This window comes from Myotis nattereri (assembly GCF_964212035.1).
Source record: "Myotis nattereri genome assembly, chromosome: 3".
NCBI classification, from domain to species: Eukaryota; Metazoa; Chordata; class Mammalia; order Chiroptera; family Vespertilionidae; genus Myotis; species Myotis nattereri.
Window position 1 is genome coordinate 115,160,046 of NC_138077.1, and position 24,291 is coordinate 115,184,336.

The window sequence follows — 24,291 nt, forward strand, 5'->3', positions numbered from 1 at the left end:
GTGCATTGACCCCTCCTTCAGATCCCAAACCCTAGCTGTGCTGGTTGCGGCAACACACACACACACACACACACACACACACACACACACACACGCTGCCCTGCTGGAGTACCTGCTTACACACACACACACACACAATGTGCTGCCCTGCAGGAGCGCCCACTGCCTCTACACTGTGCAGAGCCACCATCAGAATCCAACCCTTCCTGCCTTCCCATCCCATACTTTCCCAGACCCTCCTGTTTGTAGAGCAATGACCTCCCCCCATCTCCTTCACCCCTGCTAAATTTGAGGCAGCTGAGATGCTTACTTTGGAGTCCACTAGAGCTAGGTCCAACCTGGCTCTATGCCTCACTAGATGTGTATGGGGTTTGGATCACGTTGTTCACTGTATCATCTGTAAAATGGGAATAATGACTACTTCATAAGACTCAGAGGGTAGAATAAAATACTTCCACTTCTTGGGCAGCTGCTGATGTAAGGCCTTGTGCTATGTGCATTTTAAATGTTTATTTCCTTTAATTCATAGGAGGGATTCTTCATCTCAAGAGCACACAGTGGCTAGGCCCAGTCAAGAAGAGCCTTTATGGTTCTTTACAAACAGAAGCTCACAGTGAGGTGCTGCATCACAGCCTTTCCCCAGATGTCACAGGCTGTCACTGGAGATGAAGGGATGTTAGGGATCAGATACAGAGATACCAAGGACAAAGGCAGGGGGTGGGAGGGTGGAGTGTGGTGTGGTCCACGTGATGGTTAATGCCTCAGGTCTTGCCCAGAAGGTCAGCATTTTTGACAGTTTGTGATCTTGGAACTTTATTCCACCCCCACCCATGCTGCAGCAGAGGAAGTGTAAGGGAAGAAGTGTGAGATTACAGGAGCAGCCCCAGAGGATAACCCATAGGACCTGGGACCCAGATACGTCTCTAGCCCCACCTTTGTCCACTAAGAACACACCCAGGCAATGGAATGGGCTCTCCGCCACGCCAGCTTCCTGAGGAACCCAAGAGTCCCCTTCAGAGTAGAGCTGAGGACAAGGTTAGGGCCCACTCTGGATCCTGGACAGTGTGATCAGACCCCCAGGAATTTGGGTGAGGCCAGTGGATTCTGCAGCCCCACCCAGGCCCTGCCCCAGCTCCCTTCCCTTACAACTTATAGGCCCAGATGGAGACCCTCTGCTCTCCCTCCAGAAACCCCAGCCTGGCCTCCTCAGTTCTTCAGTCCCTACCTGGGGCCTTGGTTCCCGCAGCACCTGGCTTGGCCACCTGCCCCACCCGAGATTTCCCCGTCCAGTCCTCATCTTCCTCTGCCCTCCCCGCTGGGGTCAGCAGCCCTGTTATGCTTCCAGCGCCTAGGTGCCGAGCCAAGTGCTCTTCCCCAAACTACTCCCCCTGCACAGGCGGGCCCCTATGGAAGCAGGGACGGGGCCCCTCAGGCCTCCCATCCCCGTGCCAGTGAGGGGCTCTGAGAATATGTCCAGCCCTTGCATTACTCAAGGAATGCCGGAGGGAAACCTCCCCTTTCCCTGCCACTGCGCACATCTAGGACCAGGGTTCTGCCCTGCAGGCCAGGAGTGCAGTCCCCACCCCAGGCCGGGCTCCAAGAGCCGGGTTCCAGTCCCACCCACATGGCTGTCCCCAGATCCTCAGGCCATGTTTGAGACAAGAAAGGAAGCAAATCTGATGACTTAAGAGGAGGGAGGCCCAGCCATTGCAGAAATGGAAGCTTCCTTGGTCTGACATGGGTCTGACATTTTTTAAAACGGGAGGGAGCATCCTGACCCCTGGGGGCCTTCCCTGCAGCCCCCAGAGCCTCACCTGCCCTCCTCTCTCCTTGAGTGAACTGCCTACTTCCACAGGGCCTGAACATCCAGTGGGGAGAGTGGAGGAGCTGTCTGCCAGGCCCTGAAGGCAGGCCTGGGTGGGGACAAGCCCCAGGCCCTTCAGGGCCCCTAGCAGCTGCCCTGCCATCCCATGTGGTTAGAAAAGGAGAAGCACTGAGGGGTGGGCAGGGTGGGAGGCAGGCAGAGAACCGCTTCGAAGGGCAGTGCAGTCAGGGCAACTCCTAGAGTAGCAGAGGTGTGTCTGAGTTCTGTGCTGAGATGCTGGCTGACTCAGGACCAATGAGCCCCAGGTCATACAAATTAAGGATGGAGTCAGCAATGATGCGGGCTGTGCGCTTCTGGTACCCGCCTGAGGTCACCATGAGGATGGGCACCTGACATCTGCGGGCCACCCGGAACACCAGCTCATCCCGCTTCACGATGCCCTGTTGGGAGATTGGGAAGGTGAGCTCAGGCAGGCCCCGACCCTCATGGTATCAAGAGGTTCTGCTGCAGGTCTAGCCCTGCTTGGACTGCAGCTGTTTCTACCCATCCGCTCTGATATCAGGAGAAGCACCAATGTGGTCCACCTGTCCTGCAGCAGCTGAGTCCTCAGAGCAGACCATCCCCTGCCCTCCCACCCCCAAGTTCAGGACATACCTGTGGGCTAATGGACAGTCCTCCAAGGCGGTCACCCTCGAGGATGTCGGTGCCTGCGTTGTACACCATGACGTCGGGAGGATGCTCCTGAAGGGCTCTCTTGAGGTTCCTCTCCACTTTATCCAGGTACTCGTCATCCTCGGTGCCCCACTCGAGCTCTACCTTCCGCCTGATGGCCTCTAAGAGGGACACAGGAATTTCCCCGTGTGCAGAGACAGGAAACTGAGCTCAAGAGGACAAAGATTGCTTGGATCCCTGCCAGTGCCCAAGGAAGGACTAGAAAATAATCTGACTCCAGCACTGCTCAGCCTCTTATTTCACTCAAAACTAAGCTAAAAACACACACACAAACAAACCCATCCTTTTCCTGTCGTTGTGATACTGTCCAATGAATGTCTACTGAGGACAGTACTGCTAACCTTAAACAACACATCCACATTAGATAGGGCTTTCTTTACCTTAGTGCAATTTGAGGGGTGGGGGAAACTCAGCTAAAAGGAGCACCAAGAGCTGCAAAGCGGGAACCCAAAAGAGAGAAGGGGAATTGTGGATAAAACACCTTGCCCAGACACAGCGATACCAAGCTGTGCCCTCATGTCCAAACCCCGCACATTCAAGATTCATTTCTGAAACTGGTCCCTTGGGGTATACCAGCAGCTGAGTGCCCACAGGAGACTCACTAGCCCTTCCAGCATAAAGGTCCCCAACCCACAAAGTGGGCAGGCACTCAAGTTTTCATAGCTCATCTGAGCATCTCTGCCTTTAGTTGATAAGTTGAACCTGCCTGCATTTCTTTTTATTTTACCAACTATTATATTTGAACTAATTTCTTCCATCTTATTTGGAATACCCTATTTATCTTATTTTCCCTCATTTCCTTTTGCTCATTCCCTGTGTTCTACAGACAGATGCATCCTAGGAGTTTATTTTTATTCTTCTGATGGTTACCCTTAATATAAGGACCCATCCATATGTTTATTAAACAGGCTAATGCAATCTTGGGTGGGTCATGTGACTTCTTTAGGTCTCAATTTCCTCATCTGTACAATGGGAACGATTCCCACCTTGCAAGACCCAGCACATAGGAAATACTCAGGAGAAAGCCTCATCCAAGCATGAGTGAACTCAGGACTGAGGGTGGCGGGCAGCTTACGCTTGGCAAAGCGGTCTCCAGGGTAGATGTGGCGGTTGTAGACATCCATGATGTACACACGCTGGTCACCCATGAAGTCCCGTTCATGCCCATTGCCCTGCAGGAAGAACATGGGAGCCACTTGCAGGCAAGTGCTCTCAGCAAAGACAGGACCCTCCCTCCAACCCCCACCGCCCTGTGTCTGAGCAGTGTGGTTTGCCCTTTGGCAGAGGGTCTCATGGCTATAAAGTGACAAAGCTAGGATTCAACCTCAAAACCTGGCCCCATGATCTTAAGCAAGCCCAGCCCTCTCAAGTCTTCTCCAGGACACAAGGCAGGAATCCTGGCCCCACACCCTCTCAAGTCTGTGGTAGAATTGGCTGGGATCAGGAATGTGAAACATAAACTGTAAGGGTTGTACTCATGTGGTTCAGGAGCTCAGTGTCATGTGATCTTGGAGCAGTCCCACCATCACAAAGCCACAGCAGCAGAGGTGCAGGAGGGCCTTCAAGAACCCAATGCATGCCCTGCCCCACCTGGGACAACAGGAGCCAGGCCTGGGTAGCAGTGGCTGAGCAAACCTGCAGCGCATGAATGAGCACTTTCCTGGGGTGCAGGAACACAGGCTCCTGGGCTCTGTGCACAGACTAGGGAGCCACTGAGGGGTTTAAAGCACAAGAATAGCACTACCTGTAGGTATTTTAGGAAGAGCCACCAGCCTGGTTTGGCAAGGCAGTCAGGAGAAGGGAGGAAGGACCCTCAATTTCACAGGAGCATTGGCTGGGGCGAGAGGGGCAGAGGGAGAAAGAAGGACCCTCTGCTTCCAGTCTCTCCAGCACAGAGAGGGTGGGCAGTGGGAGAGAGGCAGAGCAGGATGACAGTGGCGGAGATCTGCCTTGGGGCTCAGGGAAGTTTCCAGGGGGAGGAGTCCCACAGTGTAGGTTGTATGATGGAAGCTGATGGGGAACACATGGAGGGGTGCTGAGGAGGGGGCCCAGAAGATCCCAGCCCCCACGGGGCACTCACCTGATGGGCATCAAGATCAACAATGGTGGCCCTGGAGATGCCCTCCACTCGCTCAAACAGAAACTGCCCAGGGGAGGAGAGGGGAGAGGTGAGGACCCACACAGGCCAGAAGACACAGCCCCTCAGGAACTCCCAGGTGGTGAGGGGCCAGGGCAGGAGGACTAGGCAAAGACATCACACACCCATGAGAGCTATGCAGCTCCAGAGAAGCATGTGTGCATGGACAGGGAAGCCCTCCTGGAGGAGGGTCCTGTGCTGCGCCCTGAAGGGCAGAAGTCAGGAGGTGAGCAGGTGAGTGAGGCTGGCCCTCAGTGACACTCCAGGAATTGTGGGGAAATGTGGGGGTTGGGGGAGGAGAAGCCCTTCAAAACTGGGCCAGAAACTTTATTCTACAATCTTTGTCTTCCTACAGGTCAGGTCCACATTCCTCCTGTGGGAAGCCCTCCTCCCCTTTCTCCACCCTCCAAGCTCTCCTGTGTGTCTGCCTCCTGAATGCCCAGGGTCTGCTGACCTGTCTCACCCCCACCACTAGTCTGTGTGCCCTGTGAGAACAGGAACTTCAATGACCTGTTCCGGAAGCCCAGACTGAGACCAAGTGCAGCGTGGTCAGGGGGAGCCCTGGGGTTCCACAAACATGGAGACCAATGCCAGCTCTGCCCCTCTGGCTGTGTGACATCACCTCTTGGCCTCAGTTTCCTCATCTGTAACATGAGGATTCACTGAGGTAAGCCATGGAGAACAAAGGTTGGCATAGGCTTGAGCCTGTAGTAAATGTCATCAGTATTATTGTGACCATTATTATTTCTACCTCCCCTCACTCTTCTGTAAGGATGCCCTTCTTATATTGTTGATATACATGCTTCTCCCCAGCCCCTGCCATTGCTGAAGGCTGTACTATCTCCCTTTTGTCACAGGCAACACAGAGGAGAGTCAGATCTGGGTTTGAGCCTGAGCCTGGCTGAGTGATGAGGGGACCTTCCTCCCCTCTGAGCCTCACTTCCCTCCTGTATAATGTGGGGTGAGAACCCAAACTTGGGAGTGGCAGGGGGTCCCAGGGAGGGCTCTTGGAGGTGATTCCCACATGCTCTCCTGCACACCTTGATGGCGAGCGTGATGTCTGCGTAGGCGCAGAAGCCCCCTCCCCGGTCGCTGGAGCAGTGATGGAAGCCACCACCTATGGAAGGCAGACATGATGAAGTCAGGGCCAGGCTCAAGAGCTAGACCTAGGCACACCCCCCCCCCCCTACCCTCCCACGTGCCCTCCCTGCTCAGCTCCCAGGAAGGTTCCTGGGACTCCAGGTTGATAAAGTGAGCTGCGTGCCTAGATATGTCACTATCCCCAAGTCAGGAGGTAGCTTTGCCATTACAGCCACCCCTGTCAGAGAAAGAAACCTCTTAGGGTATCCCAACAAGTCAGACTCCAGTGTCCACTCACACCTCTTAGGGACAGAGCTCATCCTTCCCAAGACAGTAAGTCTCCATAGAGCTGGGCCTGCCCACATGTGAGTCCTCCTGCCAGAAAAGGGTGGTGGAGCTATGGGGCAGGTTTACCTTGGGAACCCCCAGATTCTGCCGGGTGGTAGAAAAGGGTGATCCGGCAGGGCACCCTCTGCTGGTCATGGCTACCCATTGCAACGGTGAGGGTCCTAGAGACCAGGGTCCGGCCTCCTCTACCCCTCAACCCTGTGACCATAGCCACAGAGGCCAGAGCCCATCCCCCTGCAACCCCTAAAAGAACTGAGCTGCAGGGCTTCTGAAGTTGAGCCCAGTAACTGCCTCACCTGGCAGTGTGAGGTCAGGGCCCGGATACAGGGAACTGCCTCTTTGCACCACCCAAGAGGCTGTCATTGGATCCTAATGACGAGATAACAGCCAACAGTGAACTCTTAACCAGCATGGAGCTCACTGAAGCCTCCCCACAGGGCCATCTCCATTTTACAGATTAAGACCCTGAGGCACAGAGAGTGATGCAGGGTTAGAACTTGCCCTGGGTCACACAGCTAGCTAATGGCAGAACCAAGATTCAAACCAAGGGCCTCTGAGTCCTCTTGGGACCCCTGTAGAAACACATGGCACATATCACTCACTTGTTTATTCAGCAGAGTATCATAATATCATGGTTAAGCCAGACCTAATGATGGGTATCTGGCCGTACCAAGAAGGCCTTGCAGTGTTCACAGTCTAAGGTGGGGGTGAGGGAAGACAGCTATGGGGCTCTGAGCAAACCACTAGGCCTCTCTCGACGTCCATGTTCTCATCAATATAATTGGACTGAACAATAACACCCAGCTCAGATGAGAGCCTGGACAGAACAAGGCTTCACAAACTGAAGTGCTGAGCCTTCATGAGGAGCACAGCAGGGATGAGGAAGGTCATGGGTGCAGACCTCCCATGAGCAAATCTTGTGGGAGAGTCCAAGGGGCTGGGGGAATGCTAGCCCTCAAGGTCCCTGAGAATAAAGTGATGTTGATCTTGGGCAGCCCACCCACCATGACATGGCCAAGCCCCTGAAGGCTGTCCTGGGTCCCAAGAGGTTAATGGAGTCTTTTGGTTTCAGCTTCATGCAGAGCTGTCCAGGGGATGGCACAGGCTTCCTGGGAGAGAGTGAGCTCCCCACCCCTGGAAGTATGCAAAGACAGGACTGAGGAGCAATCTGGAGAACTCTTTTAGACAAGGATTCCATGCCAGATGGAGGCACTGGTTCGTCCCTCCTACACACCAGAGTCTCCGAACTCATAGCCACTTCCTCCAGGTTCTTTCTGGTCCTCCCTGCCCCCAGGCCTTGGACAGGCCAGCTCCCCCAGGCGGGGCACTCACCCACATTGATGGCCCAGCCTCGCTCCACTGCCAGCTTCCCCGCCTGGGAGACAAGCACAGGGTGAAGGGCACGGGCAGCCCTCTTCTTCACTCACTCATTCACTGAGTCACTCATTCATCCCATAAACACTATTTCCAGCCAGCGCTGAAGTGGGAATGAGCTCTGAGGTGGGGCTAAGGAAGCACCCACCCCCAGTATATTCAGTCCCAGAAGCAAGTACCAGATTAGCTGGCATATGGGATGTGCAGTGCAATTTTGTGAAGAAACTGGAATAAATAAAAGTACTTATGATCACACATAAGCTGACAATGATTTTAATGTGGCCTTTAAAGGGAATTAGACAAGTTTTTGCTCATAGAAATATAGTACACTGAATACTGAAATCCATAGGAAATCAAAGTTTAGGGGGAGGGCAGTAAGTAATACTCTAATAAACTAAAAAAAGATAGAAATTTCCAGGTTGAAAAGAAAACTATAGTAGTCAACAGGCATTTACCAGATCTGAATTAGATATCGCACACGGGAGTCTGAAATGATTCTCTACCTCCAATGAACTTGGCAGACTATGGCTCATTTTAAAGAGAACTACACACAGGACATGAAACCTGTTTTGCTGGGAGTTTTCTTCATCGCCACACCTGCGATGGGGAGACAGGGGAGCACCATCCATCACTGACATCATTTCCATCTTAAATTGGAGTACATTGGAGTGATCACTTTAGGATATATCTCTGGGGCATGGGGATGTCTTACCTACCAGCAAATACGGTAACTCAATTGGACATCCCTGAAAAAGGAACAGTGAACTCTGATGCCCTGGGGCGGGAAAGGCTTTGAGAGGAGCTGCTGGGCCTTGAGGAGTACTTCGGTTCTGTTCCACTACTAAGTGGGAGGAGGGCATCCATATGGAAAGCCCAGGGTGGGCAACAGCCCAGAGGTAGGAAGGAACCAGGTGTGGGGATCCCCAGCCCAGCCCTGTGTCCCACCTGCCTCCCCACCTACCATTATGGTTCCTCCTGTCTGGATCCGAAGGGGCTTCAGCACCTTCCTCTGCACAAGGAAGTTGGGGAGAAAGATGACAGGGGGGATTTCTGTGATGGTAGCGACAGCAAAGGACCACTGTGGAAAGAGACGCAGGCCATTGGCCTCCCGCTGCCATGCCCAGAGCTCAGAGGCAGCAGCTGGGAAATTAGATTTTCTGTAATGGCAGTTTCCAGGTGTCCTGGGTGAACTCTGGGCCAGGTGTAGTTACTATGATAAGAAACAAGAACCCCCACCAGTCTGGCCCCACCAAGTTTGGGGCTCAGTAACGATCAGTTTATCCAATACAGTTTTTCAAGCCTATTTGGCCCACATTCCTCAGCACTCCAAAGCCCTTGGCTGCCCTCTTGTGCCCAAAACAAGAGCTGAGGAGGACTCCATCCTACAGAGGTGCAGACCCAGAAATGACCCAGCCCTCCCACTGTACAGAAGGGGACACTGAGGTCCCAATCAGGGAGGATCTTTCTTGCCAAGGTCACGCAGTGAGTCACAGAGCCAAGTCTGGAAACCCAGATGTCCTGCTTCTCCAGCCTCTTCATCTCCTGGGAACTGGACCTCCTTTCAGAAGAGGCGTCCTGCCTCCTCTCCAGCTACTGAGGCAGGAGGACTGGGCCACCTAAAAGGCATTTGCACCAAGATCAGACACAGCTTTTCCTGTGACCTCTCAGGCCTCTGGGCAAATGTCCCTGCCTCCAGATGCTGAACCACCTCCTGCCTGGCTGAGAATGCACTAGGCCCATGCTGTGCTCCCTGCGCCCACTGATCGCAGGCAGAGACTCGAAGGGGCCCAGGGCACGTTGTAAATGTGTATTAAGGTGGGGGCTGGTGCAGGCCTCATGTCAGCATGCTTGCAGCCTAGATGGGAAATACTCATATGTGACAAGCCTTGCGACGGAGAAGAACACGGTTTGGGTGGGGTAGGGGCAGACAGGCTTTTTGGAGGTGGTGACATGAAAGCAGAGACTGAAGGTGAACAAGAGTTATCCAGCTATAGGGGTCAAGGTAAAAAAAAATGACTACTGGCAGAAGAAAGTCAGTCCATGTTTAACAGAAGTTAGGGGCAGCTGGGACACAGAGGGCTGGTCTGCAGCGAAGGCTCTCAGGCATGTCAGGGCAGTGGGAACCTCAGCCAGTGCTTCCCACACTGCTGTAGTTGTAGCAGAACCAGTTAGGGCAGTGGTTCTCAACCTTCTGGCCCTTTAAATACAGTTCCTCATGTTGTGACCCAACCATAAAATTATTTTTGTTGTTACTTCATAACTGTAATGTTGCTGCTATTATGAATCATAATGTAAATATCTGATATGCAGGATGGTCATAGGCGACCCCTGTGAAAGGGTCGTTCGACCACCAAAGGGGTCGCGACCCACAGGTTGAGAACCGATGAGGTAGGGTAATGAGAATAATGGCAGCCCCAGGAAGGAAGTGAGGGATATGAGGGTCTGGGGAAGGTGAGATGGGGTCAGTTAATAGAAGGCATATGGGGAACAGATGGACAGAGGTCCAGGACACAAAGTCAGAGCTCCAGGACTCCAACACTGAAGGGCAAAGCCCAGGTTGGAGTCCACTGGGACAAAAAAGGACTGTCCTGGGACCAGAAGGATGATGGGGAGAGTTTGTGTGTGTGTGTGTGTGTGTGTGTGTGTGTGTGTGTGTGGTGGCAGGGGTGGGGGTAGGGACCAGAGGTGCTCAGGAGGCCAGACACAGAGAAGGTTTCAGGAAGCAGTGAGCAAAGTGAGGCTGTGAGTCTGCCAAGGCATCCAGTGAGAGAGAACTGAGAAGTGTGGCCGTTATGATCACCAATCAGGAGAGACTTAGACTTGGGTCTGGAGAGGCCTGCAGAAAAAGCATGTGCCTGGAAAGAGCCAGGAAGGGGTGGTGGTAGTGCGAGGGCACCCAGGAGAAGCTGGGGCAGGAGGACAGGACAGGACCAGTCAGCCCCCAAAGGGGCCCCGGTGGCTGAGGCCACTGGCCAAGGGGAGATATTTTGTCAGGTTGCCTGCACTGCTATGAACACCTGTGTTGTCAGGCCTCTCAGGCTGGCAGGGCTGAGGACAGCTGAGGGGGAGGCTTGCTCTGCTCCCTCACTCCAGGGAAGGAACCCGAGAGCAGGGCCCGTGGGGCATGGATTACTTGTCTGAAAGTAGAGATGACCATGCTGCCTTCCTCAGCTGTTTTTAAACAGCAGCCTCTCATGCAAACCACACGGCCTGCACTATGTTTCTGCCACCTGAGCCAGCCCATATAAAGGAGTTCCTAGAACCCTATATCAACCAATAGGACTGAGGTTTTCCCTGTCCAATTGGATCTGCGCACCTATATCACCCATCAGCATTTTCTCCAACCAATCAGATCAGCTCCATTCTCAACAATCAGGATAGTGCCTTTTGGACCAAACTGAGGATATGGAGTCCTCATAGGCTGAGAATGGACTGACCAGAGGCAGGGATTTATCTGTATTAGACCAGCTCCCTTCTGGCTCCCACAGTGCATTTTCCCTTTCCACCAGAGACTGGGGACTGGTTTCTGGGCTGGGCTGGAGCCGACTAAACCAGAGCAGAGCTGCTAGCCTGAGAGGCCTCATCTGAGGGCCATTTCTCCCCAGGGCCACCTCACAGCCATGCTGTATTGCAATTGGGCTGTTTGCACAGAATAACGTTTCCTTCTTCGCTGCACCCCAAATTGGGGATTCCTGTTGGCGTAGAATCAGTAGCAATGACCACTGGCTGACAGTGTGTGCATATGCATACGTGGGTGGGGGACAGACCTAGAGAGGACAGGGCGGCCAGCTCCCCTATTCATCACGCCATCTCACTGCCCACCACAGGCCTGGCAGATGGAAGGCCTGGAGCCACTGTTTTCTTAGAAAAAATGAGTGAATACTCAACAGAGCCTCTGAAGAAACACATTAAGTGACTGCCTGCCATCACAACCAGCAGAGGGAGGGTCTGAATAGAAACGAAGCCACACAACCTCCTAGGGTCTGCAATGGACACTACCTCAAGAATAGCTTTCTCTAAGAGGATTCCACAGCAGCTATAGCACAATGGCTCTCCATCAGGAAGGGTCCACACCAATGAGTTTGGGAAGTCCTGCTTATTTGCCCCCTCCTGGAAGGTCACATCCCATGCTGGCACATTAAAGGCTCTGGGAAGTTCTGCTACAGAATCCCCTGTAATTCTGCTTCACCCCTTGCTTCCCAAACTTCCTTACTACAAACCTCCGCCTGCCCGCTTTGCTTTTAATATAACACTAGAGGCCCGGTGCACAAATTCGTACACTAGTGGGGTCCCTTGGCCTGGCCTGCAGGATCGGGCCGAAACTGGCTCTCTGACATTTCCTGAGGGGTCCCGAATTGCGAGAGTGTGCAGGCCAGGCCGAGGGACCCCACTGGTGCATGACTGGGGTGGGGAGGGACACGGGAGGTTGGCCAGCCGGGAGGGACTGTGGGAGGGCTCCAGGGCATGTCTGGCCTGACTAGCTCAGTCCCAATCGTCTAGTTCAGTCCCGATCAGCTGGACCCCAGCAGCAAGCTAATCTACTGGTTGGCGCATCTGCCCCCTGGTGGTCAGTGCATGTTATAGTGAGCAGTTGAGTGGCCTTAGCATATCATTAGCATATTATGCTTAGATTGGTTGAATGGACGACCAGACACTTAGCATATTAGGCTTCTATTATATAGGATACTGTACTGATCTTCACAAAGCTGCAGTCATATAGGATAATACTGGGGAAACTGAGCTAGAGCATGAATTTTACATGGGCCAAGTATTAAGTCACAGCACATATGGGTTTCAGCAAAGGGACCAGCTCCCACAGGAGAAGGTGCCTATCAACACTTCTCGACTTCTGCCCATGAAAACATGGCTGGACACATCAGCCTTCTTCTCAGCCCAGCTGTGGCTCCTGTGCAAGGCAGTGGTGTAGCTCACTAATGAACTATCCAATCCAGTAGCTGCCAGCTACAAATGGCTATTTGCATATAATTTTAAGTTAATTAAAAAAAATTAAGTTTTTAAAATTAAAATTTGTTCCTCAGTCACACTAGCCACATTTTAAGTATTTAATGGCCACATGTGGTTACTGACTACTGGACTGGACAGAGCCTTTCTAGAACATTTCCATCACTATAGCAAGTTCTGTTGGATAAAGCTACCCTAGAAAGAAACAGTGGCCAGGGTGAAACATAAATGGAAGGAATGGGACAGACTGGGGGATGGGGAGTGGTGGAGACAGATGCTCCAGTGCCAGGAACAGATACACTATCTGGGAGGTACAGCGGGCTGCAGTGGGACTGCCCAAACTTGCCAGCAGGCCAGGCCCTCTGACAACCTGGCCCCAGGCAAGGGCATTAAAGGACAGGCTAGATGGGAAGCAGGAAAGGGACAAGATTCATAAGTCTTCCTCAGAGTCAACTTGTCTAACTCTGGACTCTGCCACTGCAATATAAATTTGAACACAGCCCTCTACTTAACTGTGCCTCCATCCTCCTGTCTCCTCATCCATGAAACAGGAGCTCCTCCCAACTAGGCCTCGAATGAGGACTTAGACCATTGGAGAGGCCTGTCCTCAGTGCCCAATCTAAAGTCCCCCTACCTGGCCCTTCGACCCCTGCCTTTGCTTCATCTTTGTACACAGCACTGGTCTCTACCTGACAATAACAATACCTCTATTGTTATCTGTCCCTCCCAGAAGAATGCAGTTCCAGGAAAGCAGGCACACACTTGTTTCCTGCTGCACAGGCAATGCTGAGAATGATGCCTGGCACACAGTAGGTGCTTGCTGCACATGCTGTCAATCTTCCCCAGATCCCTACCTGCACCCTCTCCCGAGGAGGCCATCTCACCTGTCCCATCCCAGGAGAGCCTGTGAGAACTTGCCCTCTTGCTGCTGAGACAATGCCCTGCCTATAGCACACCCCGTGGGATCAGGCTAAGGTCACAATCCTGGTGAACCCACGTGTAGGCCCAGTTTTTTCTCCTGTTTTCTCTACCTGACTCCCTCTCCCAGAGGGTTCTCCTGGAACCTTGCCCCAGGTAAATCCCTGCTGCAGGCTCTGTTTCTAGGGTTGTGCTTCTCCAAGTGTGGCTCCTGAACCAGCAGCAACAATGGCACCTGAGAGCTTGTTAGACATGCACATTCTCAGGCCCACCCCAAACCTCCTGAATCAGAAACTGGGAGTGGGGCCCAGCAATCTGTGTTGTAACAAGCCCTCCAGAGGATCTGAGGCTTAAGCAAATTTGAGAACCACTACTCTAGGGAACTTGACCTCAGACAGTGCTGAACAAATGAATGAATGAGCTACAGTGAACCTGTGAAGTTTACCCCAGCCTGATGCCCACGGCCCACCAAAGTGCATGGCCTATGTGCTTGCCCATCCCAGCGCCTGGCCATACGTCAGGACCTTTGTGCCCAACTACTTGGTTTGGATCAGGACTTTCCAGCAGTGAAGTAGGAGCAAAGGGAGAGAAGGGGGAGAGGGGAGTCCCACACAATCATCTCAGTTGATGACCAAATAAGCCTCTGACAAAATCCAACACCCTTTCATAAAATCAACCAACAAGTTAGGAACAAAAGGGAACTCCCTCAACATGACAAAGGGTGTTTGTCTCTCTCTTCTCTCTCTCTCTCTCTCTCTCTCTCTCTCTCTCTCTCTCTCTCACACACACACACACTCCCATTGCTAACATCATACTCAATAGTAAAAGGCTAAAAACCTCCCACCTAAGATCAGGAACAAGCCAAGGAAGACTGCTTTTGCCACTTCTGTTCAACTGGAAGTACCACCCAAAGCAATCTATGTTTATATATATATAAAAGGCTAATATGCAAATTGTCCCAACAGGAGTTCGACCAGGAGACTGGGAGTTTGATCACTCACTATGACGTGCACTGACCACCAAGGGGCAGCACAACATGAAAGAAGGCCCTGGCCGGCAGCCAGAAGGCCCCGATAGGCCCTGATTGCCAGCCCAGCCTAGGGATTCTAATCATGCACTAATTTCGTGCACTGAGCCCCTAGTTAGAAAATAAAAAGAAATAAAATGCCTCTAAATTGGAAAGGAAAGTGGAACTTCTCCCTATATTCATAGTTGGCATGATGTTATATTTAGGAGATCCTAAAGAACAAACACAAACCCCCCAATTAAACCTAATAAATAAATTCAACAAAGTGCAGGACATAAGATCAGCACACAAAAATTAGTTGTATTTCTATACATTAACAACAAAATCCAAAAAGAAAATTAAGAAAGCAATTCCATTTACAATAACATCAAAAATTAAAATACTTGGAAATAAACTGAACCAAGAAGAACCAAGAACCAAGTAATTTACACTGAAAATTACAGAACATTGCTGATGCAAAAACTTAAAGATCTAAATAAATTGAAAAATATCCTGTGTTCGTGGATTGACCTAATATTGTAAAGATGGCAATTATCTCCAAATTCATCTGCAGATTCAATATAACCCCTATAAAAATTTCAATGGCCCTTTTTGCAGAAACAGAGAAGCTGATCCTGTAATTCATATGGAATCTCAAGGGACCCTGAATAGCAATCTTGAAAAAGAACATAGTTAGAGGATTCACAACTTCAAAAAATTCCCAATTTCAAAAAGTACTACAAGCTTAGTAATCAAAACATAGGATTGTGGTGTTGCATAAGATAGACATATAGATCAATTGCAAAGAACTGACAGTCCAGAAATAAATCTATATGTCTACAGCCAATTGGTTATCTACAAGAGTGCTAAACCAGTCAACAGAGAAAGGACAGTCTCTTTAACAAATGGTTCTGGGAGAACTGGATATCCACATGCAAAAGAATGAAGGATGCTTATCTCACACCACAAACAAAAATTAACTCAAAATGGATCCAAGGCCTAAATATAAGCTAAAACTATAACACTCTTAGAAGAAAACACAAGGGTAAAATCTTCATGACCGTGGGTTTGGCAACACAGTCTTAGATACCAAAAGCAGCCAACAAAAGAAAAACATGGATAAACTGAACTTTAGCAAAATTTAAACATTTTGTGCATCAAAGGACATTATCAAAAAAGTGAAAAGGCAACCCACAGGATAGGCAAAAATATTATTTGCAAATCACATAATATCCAGAACATGTAAAGAACTACAACTCAACAGCAAAGACAAATATCCCAATTTTTAAAATGGACTTCAATAGGCATTTCTTCAAAGAAGACATGTAAGTGGCTAAAATGCACATGAAGAGATGCTTAATGTTATTAACCATTACGGAAATGCAAATTATAACCACAATAAGATACCATATCACATCCACTAAATTAGCCACAATAAAAAAATAAAACACAGAAAAATAAGTGTTGGTGAGGATGTAGAGAAGATGGACCCCTTGTGCTGTTGTTAGAAATGTAAAGTGGACCATGCCTGGGTAGCACAGTTGATTAGAGCATTGTCCCAATATGCCAAGGTTGTGGGTCCATTCCCTGGTCAGAACACAACAAATTGATGTCTCTCTCCTCCCATTCTCTTTCACTCTAAAAATCAGTAAGTTAAAAAAAAAAAAAAAAAAGAAATGTAAAATGTGCAGCTGCTGTGGGAATCATTTTGGTGATTCCTCAAAAAGTTAAAAATAATTTCTGTACAACTCAGCAATTCCACTCCTAGGTATATAACCAAAATAACTGAAAACAGGTACTCAAACAAATACTTGTACCTATGTTCATAGCAACACTATGTACAAAGACCAAAAGCTGGAAATAACTCTAAATCTATCAGCTGATAAATAAACAAAATGTGGTATATCCACACAATGGAATATTATTCAGCTTTAATAAGGAATGAAGAAGTGATGCATGCTGCAAGATAGATGATTCTTCACACTGTGCTCATGAAAGAAGCCAGACACAGGAGGTCACATATTCTATGAATCCAGGTATACTTATGTAAAACAACCAGAAAAGGCAAAACCAGATGGTGGTACCACCCGTAGCGGGGAGGGAGGAATAGGAGCAACTGCTTAGTGTGGAAGGGTTTCTTTTGGGGTGATGAACATGTTTTGGAACTAAATAGAGGTGATGGTTTACACAGCATTGTAAATTTACTAAAGGCCACTAAATTTTATACTTTAAAATGGTTAATGATTAATTTTATGTCATGTGAATTTTACAATAAAAAAAAAAGAGAGAAAAAAAAAAGAAAGGAGAGAAGGAAAGATAAGAGAGAATCATAGACCCTGAGGGGTCCCATTTCCCCTGAGACTTTCCTGGGACATCTGCCTTCTGGTGCTGTGTCTCTGGAAACTGTGCTTCCCTTTCTCCCACAGGACTGTGATACTATAAGGGCAGTGACTAGGCCCGATTCACATGCCGGCTTCCTGGGGCTCAGGCCAAAGTTTCTGAGGCGTCTTTGCCTTCTTTCTCTCACATGCCCCCTACTCATCTGAACAACAGAATATCTTGTTGTTCAACCGCTGCTTGCTGCCTGGTCTGAGAGCCCAGAACCTCTCCCAACGAGTACTACACAACCTCCTTCCTCACTGGCTCCCTGCTTCTGTCTTGACAGCCTATCCTTACCATAGCTGCCAAGCAACTTGGCTAAAACCTAGATCAGGTCATGTCCCTCTGCTTAATACATCCATGGCTCCCGCCTCTCTCAGAGCAAAGCCACAGCAATGGGTGCCTGGTCCTATCCTCTTCTGACCTCACCTCCTACCAGCCTCCCTTTATCCCCTCCAATCCAGCCACATCGCCTTCCTTGTGCCTACAACACACTGGAGATACCACTGCCTCGTGACCTTTACACTTGCTCATTCTTCTGCTTGGAATGCCCTCCTGGATGCCCCCATAGCGTACTCCCTCACTGCCCTCAGCTCATGGTCACATCAGTAAGGTCCTCTGTGATCCCCCATTTCAAACTGCGGTCTTCCCCACCCCATTTCCCCCCCCAAGGCACTGAGCACCTTCTAAGATACTATATAATTGATTTGATTTTTTATGACATTAGCTGACTCTCCATCTAAATGCTAGCTCCAACAAAAGATCTGGTCTCTTTTGTTCCATCCTGTCTCCCTGCATCTAGAACAGAGCATGATGCTCACTAAATACCTGCTGCATAAACATGTCCTGGGCATTACCCAGTTTGGGATGCACAAGGACAAGATATCAAATCTGCATGACACATCCCATGGCACACTGTCACTGGGGTCAGCAGGAGGCAAGAGCCTGCACTGGCCCAACCCAACCACTACCCTCAGTGGGGCCACCTCTGGGCCTTGCACACAGTAGGTGCTCAATAGACACTTGCTTCCCTGAAAGGATATCATCTGTCAAACATCAGACTACAGCATCTCCTTCAATGCCCTGTTTATTAAGTATCAAAGGCTACACCAGTACAGGGCCAGGCATGAACCCCGGAACATGGGTGGGGGGGCAGAGTGGAGGTGGGGCAGGGGAGAGGGTGTATGTTCCACTGCACACATAGAACAGCCAAGGAAGAGCAGCCCTGGGAAACCTATATGAACTCTTCAGGTGTCCACAGCAGAGAAAAGAAGAGAAAACTGCATTTTTCTCTCGCTGTCTGAATTACTCCTGACAAAAGAGAACTCAAGAGGACTGTTGGCTCCGGATGAGGGAGACAAGGAACACTTCTGTCAGGCTACTGTGTGATTACAGGAGCCCAAGAAGGGGAAATGGGAGGAGTAACTCAGACAGCAAGAGAAAACTGCACCCTGTTTGCAGGGTGAATGGGATATTCCTACGCTGCAACACCTAGATGCCAGACAATACCTGAAGTGGGCATGGGTCTCACCTGAGCGTGAAGGGCACAGCACACCTTATCACTCTTCTACAGCACATGGAACAGAATCCAAACTCTTCCCACAGCCTACAAAACCCTGTGTAGCCTAGTGCCGCTGGCCTCCCTGAGCACACCACATGCCTTTTCATTATCTCAGTCCCTTCAACTTAGCTAATCAATCACACTTCTTCCGCTGCAGGAGGCCAAGTCCCTTCTTCTCACTCCAAGTCTAAGGCTCTGGAGCATTCTTTCTTCAAAGCTCCATCTATGTCACCTACTCCTTATTATTTAGTCTCAGCTCAAACCTCACCTCCTCTGTGAGGCCCTCCCTGATTGCTCAGTCTAAATGAGCTTACTTCCATCCAGGGACCTTCTATTCTTTTTTCCTTCATAGCCAAGGTGTATCCTCTTTCTGGGCCTAAGCTTTTCCACCTATGGAGGGGAGGAGCCTGGTGACCTCTACTATGGCTCTTAGTCTAAAATGAATCTTTCTTTAAAAGAACATTTCATTTCATTTATTGGGGTAACATTGGCTAATAAAGGTACATAGGTTTCAGGTGTATAGAGCTCCCACACTCCTAGGGGCAGAGAACCTGTTGCATCCCTGACCCCACCAGGGCAGGCTAACAGCACAAGTTTGGATGCGACCCCTTACTCAGCCCTCCCCTCTGCTCCCACAAAGGGGACTGACTAACTGCCTCCACCTCAGAACCTCAGCACTGATGACAGCTGTGGGCCCGAGTCTAGAAGGAGGTCATGAGCAGAGAGCCTATAGGTGGGATTTTAAAATCTTAAATGAGTAAACACATTAAGAAATCAGGAACTGTCACTTAATAATCTGGATTTCTGGCTTTGCTTCAAAGCCAGGCACTCTGGCCATGCTGAGCCTACAGTGGGGCTGGGTAGCAGCCACCCACTTGGGAAGGGCAGCAGCTTCCAGTTCACCCATACACCACCATCTGCATGACCAGGTATGTTCCCTGCTGGGCCCTAGGGGTGTCAAACTCATTTTTAACACAACAGTTTTCAACAAGTCTTTAGCAGTACAAGTTCTTAGAACAAAATCTTAAACTTCAATCCAATATAAAAGTAGGCCAAATAGAACAGCTTGGATTGGATAGGGACAGGGCTTGGACTACCCTGTCCATCATCTCAGCAGGTCTTTGCAGCCTGTTCATAGAGCACAGATTGAAAGTCATTAATATAGAAGCTCCAATCCCTGTGAAGTTTCACTCTCCACCAACTGGACATCCCTGCTCTCACAATTCCAGAGACGGGGAACTCATAACCCCTGGAGGAATCGAGCCATCCCTGGTGTCTGCCTTTTCATGACACCTCGCTCCTCTTGGGACCACAGACCCACATGCTTCCCCTGTGCTATGGACAGGAATTGAGCCCCTTTAGGCTGTGTTTTCCCAGGCTGAGCTGCCCTCCCCTGGCCACTCCTCCTGGCTGGCAGCCCTTCTGGCCCTTGTACCTTCAGCTCGTTGAGATAACGTCTCGTGTGCACCACCAGCAGGTCTTCCTCTGAGGCTTCCCGTGCCTCTACCAGCATGCCGTCTGACAGAAGCTTCTCTTCTGAAACCACAAAGTGGGCACCATGCTTCCCTGCTGGGAGGGCTCAGCCCAGACCCTCCCACAGGCTGCAAACCTGGCCTCTGTCAGCTCTGCCCCAGGAGAAGGTGGGCATTGCTAGTTTATGGGCATTCTGTCAACAGGCCACCTCCCAGGCCAGTGTGAGCAATGGCCAGGCCCTTAGGCCAGGGGACTTCAGACATTGTGCACACAAAGATCCTTTCCAAGCCACTGATAGCCACGAGGTGAGCTCAGTGTGTCTGGAAAACTTTCAGAGGCAGATGACACATGGGTCAATGATGTTGACCCTCTAGGTGAGAAAAGTTCTTTGATCAATTCTCCCCCCTAATTCTGATGGCATCCTGGGAGGCTCAGTGTGGTGTGGCCTCTCTTTAATCCCTGCCTGACCCATGATCATCTCCCTTTTTAACCCACCAAAAAGCACTCACAACCTGCAGCAACAGTAAGCAGCAGCCTGAATTGAATTATACTCTTGTTTTCAATGCATTTATATTTCCCACGACTTTCTATTTATGGCAAGTGAAACCAGCTTTCCCATTTAGATGACATATGCTTCCTTTTAAAACAAGTTTATTTAAGTTTTTAAAAATGAAGGCTAAGTCAATAAAAAATATGAAGTAAAAATGGAACAGGTGGTATGAAGAGATGGCCAGGTCCCAAGAGTGGTTTGCAAATGACCGATGTTTAGGAAACACTGCATTATTTCATCACCCCTCACATACACCAGACAAGATTTGCTCCATTTCTCAAAAGCAGAAACTGAGGCCCAGAGGCAAGATGCTCTGCAGGGGCCGGCAAACTCACGAGTCAGCAGCGCCGAATATCAACAGCACTTCTTCAAGACAGACTCGCCCAGGCCGAAAACCGACTTCTGCGCACGGGCCACAAAATTTCAATTGCACTGTACACGCACCCACACGTGGTATTTTGTGGAAGAGCCACACTCAAGGGGCCAAAGAGCCGCATGAGGCTCGCGAGCCGCAGTTTGCTGACCACTGCTCTAGAGCACAGTGAGAACAGGCCCATGATTCTCTGGGTTCTAGGGAAATCAAAGGGACAAACAAGGTCAGAATCTAGGGGACCTGTTTTAAAGTGTTACCCTTAGGAACCAACCCTGGCAGAAACCAACTAGTTACATACATTTCTCACATATAGTTCCACATACAGTAGGTACTCCCCCTACCCACCCCCAGGACATTTTATGGCTCCCCAGTGTCTTCAGGCAAAGGGCCAGCTCTTTTCTTGGAGGCACCCAAGGCCCTTCACCATATGACCCCTGCCTCCTTTCCACCTACATCCTCAAAGGAGAAAGGAGAGAACTCAAGAGGACTGTTGGCTCCGGATGAGGGAGACAAGGAACACTTCTGTCAGGCTACTGTGTGATACAGGAGCCCAAGAAGGGGAAATGGGAGGAGTAACTCAGACAGCGAAAGAACTACAAGGTGAGGGCAGGCTGGCTCTGCTCACTTTGCCAGAGTTTGCACCGCTGCACACAACTTGTATTCTTTTCTAGTTAATATTTTCTGTGAATACTCACTGTAGTCACTACTGCAAACTGAAAATAAGTATCACTTGCCATAAATAGAAGTTAGCCAGAAATTTTAAAAAAATACAATAGAAACAGTGCTATTAATCTCTAATTTGATTCTATTTTCTGCAAGGTTCAGAGCCTCAGGCTTGCTCTGGATTTGTTAAAAAGGGAGATGGGCTTAGTGTTTAAGATGGGCTAGCCCAGGGGTCCTCAAACTTTTTAAACAGGGGGCCAGTTCACTGTCCCTCAGACCGTTGGAGAGCCGGACTATAGTTTAAAAAAAAAACTATGAACAAATTCCTATGCACACTGCACATATCTTATTTTGAAGTAAAAAAACAAAACGGGAACAAATACAATATTTGTATTTGCATGTGGCCCGCGGACCGTAGTTTGAGGACCCCTGGGATAGCCCCACAAATGAGATTTTCTCCATGGTGTGATCAGAAGAACTGAGTCATCCTATACCAGGTAACATTTCGGTAACACTTCCTACTTCCCTCAGTGAAAGCACCCTCGATACAGAGGGAACAACAATATCCTGGCGCTAGCCTACTGTAATGCCTGGATTTTCCACACCACAGTTCAAACAGTGCAAGCCTGACCTTGCCCAGTGGGATGATCCATGAAGGGTAGGAGCCCGGAACTCTGAGTTTCAGACAACTGCTACTTAGTAGCTATGTGACTGTGAGCATGTTTCCTAACTTTTCTGGGACACAGTTTCCTCCATTTGTAACCAATGGAGTTGGAGCAAAAGTTCTCTTCTTCTTGGACTCTCTGAGCTTGTGGTGGATGGACATTGGAGTCCTCCAAACTTCAGCTTCCTGTGTCCATCATTAATTAGCTCCCTTTTACTGGATTTCTAGGAGAAGACACAGAACTTAGGTCCAGAGCGACGGGAGCCAGGGAAGGTTTGAGACAGGGACATATGCTTAGAAGTTTGTGTTGGAAAGTCCCTTTTCACAGCATGGGTGGAAGGCAGTCTGAGGGCTGAGGCCGGAGTCAGGGGAGTCTGAAGCTTGTGTTAGGGAAAGGCAATGGGGGAAGGTAAAGGAAGCAGATGCAGGGTCCAAGGTGGGACTGCCATACCTTTTAGAAAGCTGATCACCTTGCCCCATTTTCCGGCGTCAAAGGGATGCAGCTTCTCCAGGCCCATGAAGGTTATATTGTAGCGGGAGGAGTACACGATGGGCCACCGGGTCTCGGGCACGTGCTGGTACAGCTGGGTTGTGTGCGGCCTTCCGTAGGCATGGGGACAGAAGAGACAGATAGGGATGGTCTCAGTGTGAGCAGACTCCCACTCTGCACCAGTCGTCTTTGATTTACCCGACAGACTTGACCTGGTACCACCAGGTCCCTTAGCCGCAGAAAAGAGGCCCCACAGCAACAACAAGAATAGCGGATCCTTACTGAGCATTGGCTCTTTCCCTGCATTATCCAACCCAATGCTCACAGCATTCCTGGGAAGTAGGCACCACCATCTCCCATCTCACCAAAGGCTTTGCGAGGGGACTAAGGCCGGAGCAGCGGATGGACACCCAGGTGCGTCAGGCTGCAAGACCTCAGCACCTCACTTGCACATTCTAACAATTACACCGAACAGCTGTGTGGCCCGAGGCCTCAGTTTCCTATAAAATGTGTGCCTGTTGCGGGGATGGAGAAATGCATCTAAATAGCTGAGCAAAGAAAGCGTTCTGATCGTGAGAGCCGGGCTCCAAAACAGACGTTAGAGGCTTGCACGGTGGTGGCCCAATGAGGAGCCGGTGCCAGTCAGCCCCTCTCCACGGAGCAGCTTACTCCCCACCCCACCCATCGCACGTCCGCGGCTGCTGCCACCGCCGGGGCCTCCGCAAGGCTGGATGGGCCCGAGAGCAGACGTCAGACCCGCGCCCCGTGACGGCCTCCTGTTCCTCCGGCTGCAGAGAAACGGCTCGGGGCTGAGTCGGCGCGGGGCCCGCCTGGGCACATCCGGCCCAGCGTCCCCTCGCCCGCCATACCTAGGCCCGCACCTGGCCGGCCCGCCGGCCGCCCGGGCCCTGGTGCTTCAGCCCAGGGCGACCCCTGGGAGCCCGGGGGACTAGGACTGGCGCCCGCCACGCGCCCCCCGCCACACTCACATCCCGCAGCTGGGCCCTCCCAGCGCCGACCACCGCTCCAGGACCCGGCGGGGCGGGGCGCGGTCCCGCCCAGGACACGCCCCCGGCCTCACCGCCTCCATGGGGCGGAGCTCCTCAGGCTCAGCCCCGCCGCCGCGCTCGCGTCACAGAAGGTCGGAGTCCTGGGCGGGAGGGAGGCCACGCCCCCGGCGCCCCGGGAGCGCGAAGGGCCGCCTCCTCCGACCAGCCGGTCTCGCCCGGCTCCCTGGGGGCCGAGTTGGAACGCGCGGCCTCGCCCCGCGGGGGAGGCGCCGAGCGAGGTCGCCGGCTGCGCCCCGCCTCCGCGCGCTCGCGGGCCTGCGGGGCTGCCGGACGAGCTGAGACCGAGTCGCTGTGACCTTGGGCTGCGTCCGCGCGCTGCGCCGGGGTCTCTGCTTCCCAAGTGTCTGCAGCGTGAGGTTTGTGCGCGGGCCGCAGGCGACCCCGCCTCTGACCTGCGGTCACGCGCTCCCCGCACCGGGGTGAAGCCCCAGCCCGGTCTTTGGCAGCTCGGACTTGACACAAGCACTGCCCACGCCAGCCGTAGGCTCTCTCAGCCTCCGTTCTTCATCGACACAACCCTGAACCCGCCGGTGATTGAGTCCTCAAGGCGCCATCCCTCGCGACTCCCCCGACCCGGGAGGGAAGCCAAAACTACCCCCAGGGGCAGCTGACAGTCTTGGGCTGGACGCTGGGAGGAGGCCACAACAATAGAGCCCCAAAGGACAGAGACAATGGGCCTCTGTGGG

The 24,291-nt window shown here is 51.1% G+C and overlaps 1 protein-coding gene across 1 annotated transcript; it reads right to left on the minus strand.

The window, feature by feature from the left end:
- Positions 1-477: 477 nt before the first annotated feature.
- HDAC11 (histone deacetylase 11) lies at positions 478-23,654 on the minus strand. Its single transcript, XM_081086166.1, has 10 exons — positions 23,525-23,654; positions 22,497-22,645; positions 19,758-19,858; positions 8,458-8,574; positions 7,455-7,497; positions 5,735-5,811; positions 4,638-4,700; positions 3,633-3,729; positions 2,480-2,658; positions 478-2,265 (listed from the first exon to the last, which is right to left on the minus strand). Exons 1-10 carry the CDS (start codon positions 23,623-23,625, stop codon positions 2,062-2,064), a joined length of 1,131 nt encoding a protein of 376 aa, XP_080942292.1. The 5' UTR covers positions 23,626-23,654; the 3' UTR covers positions 478-2,061.
- Positions 23,655-24,291: the final 637 nt, after the last annotated feature.